Source organism: Apteryx mantelli, chromosome 17 (genome assembly GCF_036417845.1).
Source record: "Apteryx mantelli isolate bAptMan1 chromosome 17, bAptMan1.hap1, whole genome shotgun sequence".
Classification (NCBI taxonomy): domain Eukaryota; kingdom Metazoa; phylum Chordata; class Aves; order Apterygiformes; family Apterygidae; genus Apteryx; species Apteryx mantelli.
In genome coordinates, this window is record NC_089994.1 from 14,122,750 (window position 1) to 14,137,519 (window position 14,770).

General features: G+C 34.9%; 1 protein-coding gene across 5 annotated transcripts in view; it reads right to left on the reverse strand.

Moving 5' to 3' along the window:
• Positions 1-14,770, reverse strand: part of GLT1D1 (glycosyltransferase 1 domain containing 1) — a 66,903-nt gene that overhangs the window by 44,523 nt on the left and 7,610 nt on the right. For 4 of the 5 annotated variants that reach the window (XM_067306738.1, XM_067306737.1, XM_067306736.1 and 1 more), the window contains 4 exons: positions 11,229-11,377; positions 7,547-7,652; positions 5,483-5,611; positions 1,949-2,000 (listed from right to left, as the gene is read on the reverse strand). In XM_067306738.1, the coding sequence (XP_067162839.1) occupies positions 1,949-2,000; positions 5,483-5,611; positions 7,547-7,652; positions 11,229-11,377 (436 nt within the window). The remainder of the gene's footprint in view (positions 1-1,948; positions 2,001-5,482; positions 5,612-7,546; positions 7,653-11,228; positions 11,378-14,770) is intronic. The other variant, XM_067306739.1, reaches the window with a different exon arrangement.

Below are 14,770 nucleotides of genomic sequence, written 5' to 3' on the forward strand. Positions count from 1 at the left end.
CTGCACTGAATGTCTGAAGCAGACTCGCAATACAGCAGATACAATGGTACCTACTCAGGAAAGAGGAAGAGAACTTACTCTAAAACAAAGGTCAGGGTTTCTGGGTAAAGAGTGAACGTACAGAAATAAATCAAAAGAAGAGGAGACTTATATTTACTACATACCTCTTCTATTTTTATACATATAACCTCTAGGTATCAGTTACTATACGAGGACTTATTTTCAAAGAACAAAAATTTAAGGTATAACATATTTGAAATTACCTAATTATCTCTTTTTTAGGCTATTTTAAAAATAAAAATAAATAAGCAAAATTATAACATTAACGTTACTCTCATTCTAAAATTTGTATATGCCTCTTCATTTACTCTTTTTTCCTCCTTAAAACTTACATCCCTGATCTTTTGGTCTTATATTTTAAGATCAAAAAAAAAAAAAGAAAATCAACAATCTCATCAGCACTAGTCAATTTAGTCAAGTAATGGATAAATTATCTGTGTTTTTCTTCTTAGAGGCTTCCTTAGCCTTAGAGTCTCACACTTTAACTGCATACACAGCACACTATCCAAGCACCTCACAAAGTGCATGAGGCCACTGCACTCATCTTGTATGACACTTAGACATTATTTGAATAGTCTATGAAATGAATTAAACTATCTAGCTGCAGAGAACTGAAACTAGTATTTGCTGAGAGACTAGAAAGGTAACCTTAAGAGCTTGATCCCAAACTCACTGAACTCAAAGGCAAAGCCATCAATTATCTTCAGCAGTGAAAGATTTGGATTTACCACATTTAAGACCCAATCTCCCAGTGAACTTCTGGGCCTTTGTAAAATATAACTGCTATCATGAGCCTATATGAAAACAGATGAGTCATAGACAGGGAGCTTACTACCAATCCAGGATTCATTAAAGTTAATATAAAGTAGATTTCATATATACAGATATGGAGAATTTTGTTAAACTAATAATAAAATAATAATTCTAATAACAGCATGACAACTCAAATATATTTTGACTAATTAATGAGGCTATCAAGAACCTGCACTTGAAGGGTCTTTCACATTGTTTGCTGTAGGTACATACATTTCTCTGCATGTAAACCAAATTCAGTATAAGAAAATGTATTTCATATGGATAATGCATTTACTACTAAAGGATAAAGAATATTCAGTATAACCAGAAAAATGATAGTTAATTGGTATATTCTGCAGATTTTATTTTGCATTATCACTGCCTGTTCTTTGCTGGCTTAATAATTCCCTTCAAATACATTGTCAAATACATTTAACCACTATATTGTTGGATGAAAATAATTTTATTACCAGGTATATCACTCAACACAGAAAAAGAGAAGCGTGTTTCATTTTGTTTTCAGAAGCACACGAGTTTTTAAAAAGTTATTAAGTGCTATTTTGTGCTATATATACCCCTTGAGGCCTCGAGGTCACCAGAGCTGTATGTTACATATTGCTGGGCTCAGCATAACTTCCATTTCAGCTCTGCAGTTCACCTTAAGGAGTTCATTCTATTTTCAGTGTTGACAAAACAAGTATTTTCAACTTATCCTTTCAAATTCCTTATTGTAAGTAAAGCTGTTTAGTGAAAATTTGGCAACATAAAGGGGTTTATTAAATGATGCGAAAAGAAACAATACATGCATATGGCATCAGGAGAAACTCAATAGTAACAGCAACGATTAGTTTTAAATGCTACAAAGAAGCATTTCCTAAACTACTCTATACTCTTTTCAAATACTAAACAGCTTTTAAATGCCAGATCTATTTGACCTGTCAAAGTACATAAATGTGAAAGGCTTTCTCTGAAGGGAAAAAAAAGAATACAGATTATGAAGATTATTACAATTTTCCAGCATTATTTAGAAAACATTTTAGGAAAATGCCTAGTTGCTAATGCTATAATCATCACCATCATCACGTAAACATACCCACTCTGCTGCTGCCAGTTCCTTCATTTTCATCGTGAAAGCCACTGCAAACCTAGTTAAATGGACAAAAATGGTTGGGATCATCTGCTTAAAGCGATTAAACATAACAACAGAGGAGTACTTCAGAAAAAAATCTTTATAAGAACAAAAAGCAGAGGCTGATAAAAACAATTATAGATGGAAAGAGAGAAAGCAGGCATTCTATTTGTTTTACCAGAAAATATTGGTAAAACAAATGGTATTGCTTCAGGGTGTAACCGGATTCACTACTTAGAATTCTTGTGGAGTTAAGGTGAGGACTTATTACAGTAAAAGAAAACCAAAATAACAGGATATCCCCTGCATATCTAGATTAATTCACCCAGCTCCAGTAGTGAGTCAGTTCTTCCTGTTTCCACATCCTTGCAAGCCAAAATAGCCTTCTTCACAGCCAGAAAGCCTGGCAAGAAGGGAGCTTAGGTCTAGCTAGTTTCATACTATTATTATTAGACAATGCCGAGTCCCACTATTTGCAAATCACTGCAACTAAATTTAATGCAAGTGAGCATATGAATTTTTTTAAAGCTTCTGCCCAGTACTCTCTCCTTGTTTCTAAGTTGTCAAAGTTGTTGATGAGAAACAAACAGGTAAGAGACCAAAATGTTCTTCTCCATAGAATATCTTCAAATTAAGAAAAAAAAGAAAAGAAAAAGAAATCAGAACTATGTAAATTTAAAAAGAAGAAAGATAATCCAGTGATTAGGTTGCAACTCTGGAATTTCAGAGACATGAGGCACTCCGCTCTGCAGCTCTGGATATTACTGCCCACAGTGGAAGTGGAATTCACAATGCTGAGTTAAGCACCAGAGAGTCCTTTGCACTAAGTAGCGAGAGCTGGATGCCCAGAAATGAGACTCATCACAGCCACACTGAGCAAAGGAAACCTCACGCTAGCAAACAGTAACACTGATAGACAGGCTGCTGCTAAGGAGAAGGGTATTTTGACCACTCTCTGATTAAGATCTCTTTTTTTGTTATGAGAAGGGAGTTTAAATGACTGAACTGTAGAACAGGCTGAGATATGAACACCAGCTATTTCTCCTGTGTAATCTACAAGAAATGTAACACCAGAGAAAGATCGGGCAAATGAAGGTGTATCTCAATAGCTTAAGGTTTTGGGTTTTCAACTGGGATGGAGGAGAGGAGAGTTCCAGTCCCATTCCCAAACTTATTCTATTTTTTCCGCATTCTAATGCCTCATCTTGACTTCTACGTACGTGCCTTTGAGAAAAGTATGTAAGACACTACCACTCCTCAGTTACCAAGAGTTATATCAGAGACCATCCAAAAGTAACACTGATACACGCTTCTCATTTTTGGGTGCCTCATTATTGAGAGACTTCAACCACAGAAGTCTGATTTCTAAACATACTAGATATATCAAACTCCCAGTAAGAATAACATGTTTAACACCCAGAAGTCATATGAGATATTTTTGTGGGGTCAGATTTGATAAAGAATCTCTGTTCAAAAGAGAGTTTAAGAATATATTGAATTTTAATGTAACTTTTAAGTCATGATGAAATATAAACATGTGCTTTGACTATTATTCTGAAATAGAACTTTAGTGTTAAGAGGCACAAATGGGTCCTTTTCTGAAGATGACTAGTCCCATGGAATTTAAATGTTTCAGTGTTACCTTCATATGAGAGACAATGTAGACACATCAGCAAAATGTGCTTGTGCATATATGAGCAAAATTAGGTCAGCAAAATTTTTTAAATCCTTTTTATAAAGATTGAATATAAATCACAGGCTATCACCTACTACATTTGTGATTCCATGTTTCTTTTTCATAGAATTAATGTAAAACTTCTGTCTTAGCCTTTAATGGGGTTCCGATAATGACCCAGGCCTGTTACATCTCAATGGTTAGAGGTGAAACACATTACTGTGCCACAACCAGAACAGCCCTTTCCCCTGGAAATGTTACATTATAATTTGAGGACATGAAGTCACAATCATTCGTTAGAAGTCACATAAATGCTGAATTATAACTCCTACTTTTCTTTGGTAACAAACCTCATTCCCAGGTATTTGTTTTGTAGTATCTGCTACAGTATTACAAGGCATTCCACATATATAACTTGACAGCTTTAAGGTTATTAAAACCTTTGCAAATGCTTGTTTTCTCAAGTTGCATATACTCTCTTTCCAGTTTTTGCAATTATACTTTCAATACATCACATTAACAAGCAGAAAAAAAACTGCCGTTCCTAAGTCTACAAAATACTGTTCAATAGCAAATATACCCAAGAGGAGTACAACTACCATTTAGAAGAATTTGATTAAAAATGAAACGCTTATTATAAAGCTAGACAGTGTTCGATACTTTGTTTTATGGAATTTGGTGGTACATTGTACTGGACAAATAATCTACAATTCATGGTACTTTCTGCTTAGAACACTGCAATCAATAAAGAAAAAAGAAATCAATGTTTCTTTTAATAACTATGCAATGAATAATACTTGTGATAATACTGCAGAAGGGATCCATTCAGTATAACTTCTAGAAAACTGAATTAGTTTTCCTGTAGCAGAGAAAATATTATGAACTGCATAAAGCACACAGTAATACATTTTGAAACATCAGAAGAAATCCAAGCTAATAAAATACCTTTCAGGTTCCTAAGTTAATTATCATAAAAAAATCATTGAGTAAAGCATAGGTTTTGTATAAGCTATATTAGCTATACTTGTGAAAGATCCTATATTTTAAACACAGAGCTGGATCAAAATGGACACACTCCAAGAGAAACAAAGAACTCCATTTTTACAAAATTTTATTTTGTCCACTGCTGAACTTTAACGTTCTCATTTTAACTAAAACATTAGATAACTCTCTTCTCTTCCTTCAGAGTTGTCTAAAGAATAACTACGAATTTTTTGATAACAAACACAAATAAATATATAATTTTTTTCTTAAATAGGGCCCTAAGTTGTTTTTCAATGACAAGTCACACATAAGAACATGCCTTAATGATTTTTCAATGAGCATGATTAAACGCAGTCTTCACAGTCTGTTTACCTACCACATTTTATACGGCACTATAGACAGAACAGCATATCTACATCAGTGTTAAGTTAGCTAACAAGAGGTAGCGCATGTAATGATATTAGCAAAGATAAAACCACCAGATATAAGCCTGCCGCAGACGCTGTATGCATACCCTCATTGCTAACATGAACCAAAATCCATACTGTTATATCTGAACCACTATAGCTATGTGTGTTAGCTAGATTAATCCCTGTGCACCTATCTATGCTATGATCATATCTCTATTCTGCTGTGTAAACCTAAGTTTAATGGCAATTCCTTAGTGACTAACCAAATGGGACTTCATCATGTGCATAAAGGCTATGATGAACAGAGACAGCAGCAGGCTCTGTTCAGCAAGGTATTTAAGCACTGTTAGAGTAAGTATAGAAGCAATAATTCAGTAAGGATTCAGTAAGACTTTCAAGATGCTTAAATTTTATCACATGCATACGTACCTTGTAGACTTAGGGACCCCTTCGCTCATACAGGGCTGACTTCTGCATTGAAGCTTCACAGTACTCAAGTCATCAGAAGCTGAGGGTATACTTCCATGAGACTGAGTGACCTCATACAACATCTTAAAACTACCAGAAAGAAATCCTTGCTGTATCCCTCCATAAGTTTACCTATCACTTACCTTAAAGTGGTAAAAAAACAAGCCAGAAAGAAAAGCAGCCAGTTTTACACCATTTCAGTGAGTTAAACCCACTCATAAAGCAGTTCAATGCTGGCACAAGGAAGGGTGGGTCACACTGCCACAGGCAAGAGAGAGGAGGAGGAGCAGGGGAAAGAAGGAGGCACTAGAGGCGTCCCTGCATCAGTGAGCTATTAGACTGACTGCACGTGAAATGACAACCTTAGCCTATGTCTTGATAAGACTTAAGCTATCAGTTAAATTAATTTTATTCACTGAAGTATTTACAAAATGCTCTAGTTTCCAATGTGAACTTTGGGCTGGGTGGGCTTTTTAGCCCACCAAGGACATGGTCAAACACTGTTGAAGTCAACAGATCTTTGGATCAAGCAAAAGGAAACTTGTTTTCTGGGGGATGCTGAAATAATGAGAAATGCTGCTAAAACCTTCTTCATTTTTAGACATTACTGTGATTTCTGATCAGCTCTTGAGCTATATTTGATAGCTACATTGACATGTCACTGGAATTCTCCTGGACTTTAAAACACCAGGAAAATACTCACTACTCAATTCACCTAAAAACTTTGGAGGATGTGCTTAAAGATTTTTTTTTCCAATATCTGCTTTTGTGTTTATGCATCTAGAAAAAGAATCACATAAACAGGAAGAAAGATCAAATTTGAGTCACCTGGTTTTCAATCAAGCACAATGTCAACATGCCAGATGGCCTCTGAAAACAGATTTGATTCCATGACATAACAGTACAAATGCCAGTTATTTTTAATTATCATTTTGGCCAAGTCAAACTGCTGGGCACCTTGGTCTGTAGGTACAGAGAGAACTGAATTTGTAAAATATGCTTGTATTTCCAATACAAAATATTTTACATGTTTGACTATATGTAACATAAAACAGGATTTATTAGTAAACAGTTCTAAAAATATCAACCTGGACCAACATCTAGCATTTCTAACTGCACAATGCCATGCAAAAGGGGTCCAAGCTTGTTTAGGCTAATAATACTACTACAGTAGGATTTAATAAGAAAAATCACATCTCCACCACTACGCTATTTAAAAACCAAATATAAACCATTTGCAGGGCCAGGAAAGTTTTATACAAATGAAAGCTGTGTGGATATTGTTGGAGATTTTCAGATGTGCTTTTCTTTACCTAAATCTCTGCAAATATAATCAGACTAAAATAGCTTTAATAAGAAATTATAACTTGCTCGCATACTACAGTTGTATCCATTACAAACACATTAAATAAATCACAGTCAAGTTGCTATGGTCCACAGTTATCTAAACTATCAAAGGCTGTCTTTTAAAGCCTACCCATAAAGTAGATTATTCTACAGAGCAATATGCTGTCAAGTCACAAGTTAAATATATTCTTGCTATTATTCTTCTCATTCCTTTTACCTACCTTAGAATTTTATACCCTCATCACATGCAGAGTTCTATTATTCGAGGAAACAGTTATGATTCAGTAGACAAAGCACAGAATTAGTTAGCAAGAGCACAAATTTCATTAGCTTTTAATGGGATTTGAGTGTTTTTGAAAATTCAGCCCAAGAGACTAAGCTTCATTGCTACCTCTGCCAACTCTTATACGAACAAATGCTATGAAATTATTGTAACAGAGGAAACATAAAATGAAGAGACTGCATATAGATTATATTTTATGAAGAAACTGCTCTGCTTCCACCATTGAATCATAAAATCATAAAAAGCAGAGCTTGCAGGGATTTCAAGAAGTCTATCCTTTGTCTCTTGGCCTACACGACTCCCAGTGATATCAAGCATTTATGGAACCGATTCTAAAAGGTCTGTCCTTACAAAAATACAATCTTCTGTCATAATCCTTCTACATGTGCTTTTACCTGGCTTCTCCTAGTACTGTTCCCATTACCCGATGTTTCTCTTCACATCTGATGTCTTCATTTATATCTGTCCCACCAAAGATGATTCCAAAAGGAACTCTGCTACCTGCAAAACAATGACTAAGATGAGAAGGGGAACAACATGTCAGGGTAATGACTAGAAGGGGGCATTAAGTATTGATAATACCATGTCGAACAGACACAGAAGTCTTTGAAAATGAAACCTGAATAAACTTGAATTTTTGTGGTTTTGGGATTGGAAAAAAATGCAATAGATACACTTTCATGGCATGTGAGTCTGTTGTCTAGCTAGGAGATTTTCTTTGGCTTTGTCCACACTTAGTGAAAACATAATCAGTTAATTTCTGTACTCGGCAACCCACCAAACAGAATATATATTTTAAATGATATTCACATTGTAACGAGATGCAATATCTCAAAGCGTGGTCGCATGTATCTAGCCTCAGTCACTCATTTACTATCCCTCAAGCATTCTAATACAATGGATTGGGTGACCATCCTGCAAAGTGGGTTAATGAAACGATTTTGTTTTTTAAAAAATATTGTTGATTTTTGGCAAGGTTCCTCCCCAACTTCTGAAGCCAATTTTACTGCTACAAAAAATGTAGGTGGAGACACAACATCAGAAAATTTCACCAAGAGTAAATACGGTAATATATGTGAACCCACACCAAAACCATTGATTTGCCCTCCTTCATCCCAAAAGAGTGGTCTGCGTTTACAAGTGGTTATTCCAAGACCTTCTTCTGTAATCGCTCTATTTAGGGAAGATTCTTCAGGCTGCCTACAGTGTTCTGGTACAGTAAGAGGAAAGAAAAGTATGTTATCTGTGGGGAACCCTGTGTACAAGATCTTGTCACAACATTCAAGTTTTAAAATATCAACAAAAGTATAGTTACCCTACTGGTATCTGCATAATGGTAAAAGCCTACTGTTGATGCATCAGGATAAATTCATATTTGCAAAAGAGTAAAGCCATCAAAACAGTGTAGTGTAACATCTCTATGCTAACAGCAGTGAGCCTTATGTGGACAAGACCTAGGACTACTGAGATAAAAATACAAAAGCCAAAAGAAGTTTAAGATTCCTTTCTAATAGTATTTGTTTCCTTGGAGCCAAGTTATTTTTAGTAACTGGCAAATTACCAGAAATGTTGCCCCCTTAAACTAATCAAGATAGCAGACAATAATGTTTACTGTTGATTGTTTAGGCACTGAAAACAATTAAGCGGTCAGTTTTACACCTCATTAAGCTAACAAATAACAACTGGATGGTGGCTAATTACTACATATAGAACACGGTTTTAAATTCCAGACTACCAGGATTGCAGTTTTGTAAAAGAAACAGTCTCCAGTAACATAGCCTAAAAAACCCTGTCATCAAGGTGACCAACCTTGTGGATTCTGCAGATTTCTGTTAGCTGTAACAGATGAAGCTACGGTTTCCTGCTGGCTGCCACCATACATTGTGTATCAAGAAAGGCAGAAAATATGATTTGTTTTCTCCCTTTTGCCATCGGTTGGAGGGGGGAGGAGGTAACCAGTTCAGTAGACAACACTGTTCTCTGAGCACTGGACCAACGAGCTGCGCATTACAGGATACCATGTTGATGGAGGCCCTTTCTTTCAAGAGACACATAACTGACCTTGAATGCTTGTGGCTGTTAAAATATTGGTGACAATTTTCATAGCTATCAACAGTGTCTTGCAGAAAAAAAAAACCCTCTAAATTCAGTGAACTCTCATAATTAAAATTCATGGTTAAAACAAACAAATAAGGTAGCCTGGATAATGCAAATGGGAAACAAAATGTATTGATAAGAATAAAAGATAAAAATATATATTTTGAATTCCATATTTATATTTGAAAACTAAGTGAGCTGTAAGATAAGGATGTATATTTAAATAAAGATCCTATGGTTTTGGATTTTTAGCAGTTTCACATTTTTTAGTATTGCTAGTTTGCTAAATGAAGAAATAAAGAAGAATGAAAGAACTATTTCCATTCTGACTACTTAAGGCTTTCCTTGGCAATTTTAGATGGCTATGATACTCGGTTTGTAAAGAGAATTGCAGTGCACTATCAAGTTACCACAGCACTGATCCTACAAGAGGCTGACTTTCTGTAATACTTGAAGTAATACATGTCTTTCTAATAAATAAAAAAGTAAATTCTGTCATCTATTAGATGTGTTGATTATACATCCTCAATCATGTAAACACAGATTCCAGGGTCAGGCCCAAAAAGTTTACTTAGGGTAGTATGACTGTAATGACTAAATTTCTTCAAAGTATTTCTTAATATTGAGTATGCAAGAAATAAATGTTAAAAGAAACAGAAGTGTCTTTTCAATCACTTTTTCTCTCCAAGAAGTCTGCAATAGCTTTTAGACTTGTCACTAGGATCATTCCAACAATCATATTACTGTCTTGTTTTTTCACAGATTTCCTTTCTATTTTTCTTTTAGTTATCGAAAATGCTCTTAGGAACAGTATGACTGATTTATGACTGATTTATTTAAATTACTAAGATTTTGTAGATCATTCAAGTATCAATGTTTGGAGGTCACTCGTGATTTTGAAAAGCTTATAGCAACAGAGTTCAGAAAACTCTGCAAGTTAAGACCGCAATAAAGTTTTACAGTAAACTTTTGGAAATCCAACCTTATTTTTTGTTCCTTAGCAAATAGGAGATAGTTTTAACACCTTTCATAAACCTCTTCCAAACCAATTCTAGGACTTCTCACAAAAACAAATATCTCAGTATTCCAGCAAGAAAAGTCTTAATACATGTGTTAGCAGAGATCATCTCACAGAATTATGTTTATATTCCAGGATCTCTACAGACACCACCACTCCATTGTAATAAAAGGTACACAAGCATACTAGCAATAATATATCAGGCTTTCTGAAAACCCATTAGCAGAAATTGCTGGGGGACTTCTGAAGTCTGAAAACTAGCATAAGACAACTTATACTGAGATTTGATGGAAGTATCAAATTATGTACCTCGGTCCAAGTGCATAGATTTGGACAAAACAAATGTGATCTCAAAAATGGATACACACTTGCAATTTCAGTGGGTGACAGTGTCTATAATTTTGGAAGCTAGTGCTTCTAGTGTGTCATTAATGGCAGGCTAAAATTTTGTTCTACACGGCCAGTTACAATAGAAAATTTTATTATTTGTCTGATAACAACCTGTCTCCTACAGTTTAGCTGGCACGAATGACAATTCTAAGTTATTCCATGTCCAAAAAAACTGACTGGTCTTTGAACAGAAAAATCAAATTAGCCTCTCTGCTGTCTTCCATTTGACCTCAGCTATTCTTAGCCAAGCAATTGTCCTCTGAAAAAACAGATTTGCTGAAAGTATCTTAATGTTAATATAATGCTCTTATCTTAATGTAGTTAAAGTACTTAATTATGAAATGCATTATGTGCTTTAAAAGTACATGCATTTAGTTCTCTCTTCTCTGGATCAGATCTCTCACAGAGAAAGATCTTCTGTGTTTATTAACATTTGCTGAAGTGGATAAACAGAATAACTAGATTAATGGGTTTATGCATTTATTGCCATTAATAACTGTTTGTATTCACTCTCCTCTCTCTCAGTACCTTTTTAAAGAGGTATTTTTACTGCAAAATTGAAAAAGGATTACCTTGCAGAAGTCTGCCTCCTTTATAAAGATGAATGGCCAGGGCTGCATCAAACTTCTCTGTAGAGATCAGATTTGCTATTTCAGTTGGACTTTCACAGCCAAAAGCATCTTTAAGAATGCAGATGTGACCGGCAGCATGTAGATGATTCCTTCATTACCAGAACAGACAGAACAAAAGAAAAAAAGGTAATATTAATGTTGCAAGCTTTCCAGTATATTAAATAAGCTTAAACAAAATAAGTTTTTCCTTAGTAACTTTTACTTCTACCTTTATCTTCTTTATGCTTATTTTGCTCAAGATGCTCTAGAGCTATTAAAAGGGGTTTCCTATGAAATATATATATTTTTTCATCTTCAACATTGTGCATGCTGCCAAGCAATATCATCTGCATCCATATTAAGGCCCAAGGATGCAAAGTGCCAACACCACCTTTGGAAATCAGTGGAAGTGAAGTATGATCAGTATCAGGCTTCTATTCAATACACTGAAAAGATTCCTTTTCAAATTGAGTGTGTCAGACCTTGGTATGAGAAACCCTGAGAGCCTTATTCTGGAGAAAGGCTACCAAATGAAGGAAAACACAAATATCTCCAGCTAAATAATGCCATTAAAAATACACAACACAACATGCAAAAAAACTCTGTTTTTTCAGGGGCAAAGAAGTAAATACATAAACAAAATTGGAAAGTTGAAATTGTATTTCCTTTTTGTCTGATTGCAGGCTTTAGTTGATCCATCTGCAAAACAGGCACAACATAACATAAGTATAAGAAAAAATTACACAAAAGAAACTACACAAATACTTCTACTACCTTTTTTTCCTCTTTAATCTCAATTGCTAAGAAAAAATCCCCAACTATTTTAGTGTCAATTTAGCCATTCAACTTTTTATATAGTGGTTCCTCATATTAAAACATTGATTCAAAGACTGCTGAAGTCAAGAGACTGATTGATTACAGTGAGCTTTTCTTTAGGCATTTCAGTGAGCTTTGTTATAGTCATTTCTTTTATACACTAGGCTTGTAATTCCTCCCACTGAAACCAGAATCAGCTATCACTGTTTCCAATGACATCAGCCAAAGAAACACATCGGAGCAAATCCATGCGTTGACAGAAACTAGCATACTGTATCTGCTGACATGTAGATAAAATTGCTTCAAAAGTGTTTGTTTCCAATATCATAAAAAGACAACAAGAATATTTCCTGCTTATTACATATTTTTCCAGTTAATTTATTTCTCATAGCATATTAATTGTGTGGCATTAAAATTCTGCTAACTCAATAGCTTCTTGGATATTGTAGGCTGTTTCCTCTCTTGATCATTTCATATCTTCCCTGAAAATGTAATTTTCTGTCCTGCAGAAGTTAGTCATCACTGCAGAAATTGCTGCTAAAAATGTTGTAAAATGTCTTGAGGCCTTGGAAAGAATGTATTAGCACTATATCACACAGAGCTTCATTTGCACCACATATGGTACTGTATTTCTTCCTTATTCTAAAAAGAAACTCATTTTACTTTTGATTTCACCATTTGAAACAAGACCAGTAAATTATAACAAGTATTAATCAATAATAAAATACAGCCAGATTGTGAGTTCCTTATTTACACCATTGACAAATTATTTACATCAGTTGTCGCAAGAACTTGTACCAAGTACCTGCTTGCCATTTGTAAGAGGTTCTCAATTTACCTCTAAATAATGATGCTCAAATCCCACAGCTGTGGAAACAAAATCTCTCGGGCAAACATTCGCATGCTCATGCACGCATTCCGTAAGTTCACAGGTGCTCATTAAATAGTCTAAAAGATTTTTTCCCCCATCAGTATTCCAATTGCCATAAATCACTATCATGTAGAAGCAATATGTTTGCATATTACAATTAATTTGCAAATAACTCTCTAAGGGCATCAGAAATCAAGAAACTCAGCTAGGAGTTTTGATCTAAAGCTTTTTTCTATATACTAGAAACGAATATGTTTCCCTGCCTCCACAATTTTCACAGCTCCAAATCTCACAGCCAAAAGATGGCAGTTTCTGCTGTAGATAGAGGGAGATCCCCTCAAGTGTTCCAAGGCTTCAAAATGTTCAGGAGGTTCCCCCAGTGAGGTGAAAACCTTGATTTGTGAATCCTCTCCATTACGTCACGATTTTTTTCTACAAATGACAACTCCGGACTGTGTAAAAAATTTGCAGACAATTTAAGAAGGAAAAATTATCACATTATTTTGAATTCTCAGATGTGAAGAGGTCTTAATCCCACAAACATATCATTGAGTTCAATATGATTACTCACATGCTTCAGATTATGCATATACAGAAATGTACATGTGTAGAACCGGAGTTACTAAGTAATAGCTAAGTACTGAAATTTACAGTGATATTTTTATATTTTCTAATGGCTTTTCATCTTTTTAACTGAAGAAATGCAGAGCAGGTTTCATATTGTTACACACATATGCTCTCATCAAGGAACATGGTAACAGGGTGCTGCAAAACTGTTGCAGGGGATTTTGTTTTGAAGGCTCATCTGTTGATGAAGTCACAGACGTCCCTGAATCAAGCCAAGATATAAGAGATGTATTACCCATATCTTTTCTCCTCCTGGGAATTGTGTAGTCATATTATTTTGCCATTTCATAAACAAATACTTCCCAGATGTAAAATAAAAACAACCATGTCCCTGTTGTCTGTAATTCCGAGACAGCACCAAAAATGCTAAATCTCAAGGCTAACTTTTCTCTGTATCACAGCTTTGTATGTGGTGGGTAAATTTCCAGATAAGTGTCTTAATTATCAGTGTTTATTGCTTGGATCCTGAATTTGCCTTGCTTTGTCATATCTTCCCCTTCTACCAAAAGTCTCACAGAAGCCAATGCCATTACTCATTACTTGGGGAGTATAATATTTCTAAGATGGAATATATCTGTCAGATTCCAGATTCTGACTGTTTTGCCAGAAAATAATCTAACTGTGGAAAGTCATTCAATAAGTTTAAAAGATCATTTCTCAGACCACATTTTAATAGCTACTGCTCAAAATGTTACATTTATAGCTATCTGAATATTTGATAAAACATTTCCCAACCCCACTGATTTTAGTAGGAAATTTTAGAAGGAAATTAATATCTTGGTTATGTTTTTTACCTTCTTTGGATATCAACAGTCTTATGAAGTGTTTAATATTAGTGGTCTTTTCTGGATCTATACTGTATGCACATGGATATTGCTAAAGGTGTGTAACATAAGGTACAACCCTTTTCTGATCTGTGTCCTCACTTTAATAAAGATATATATAGAAAAACATTTTTCGATAACACAGCTATGAAATACCAGGTGGTGTTTGACAATGTTTCATTTTTTATTTCCTATCATTATCGATCACTGCTTCTCATTTATCCTGGCTAGCAGTTTTCCTTCCTCCAGCCTGAACCCATAGTTCACACATCTCCATATACAGAAACTGTATTTTATGGTTCCAAACACAGCATGGTTGAAGCTAAGATGCAAGTGAGTTAAAACTATTCTCACTTCTAAGATGT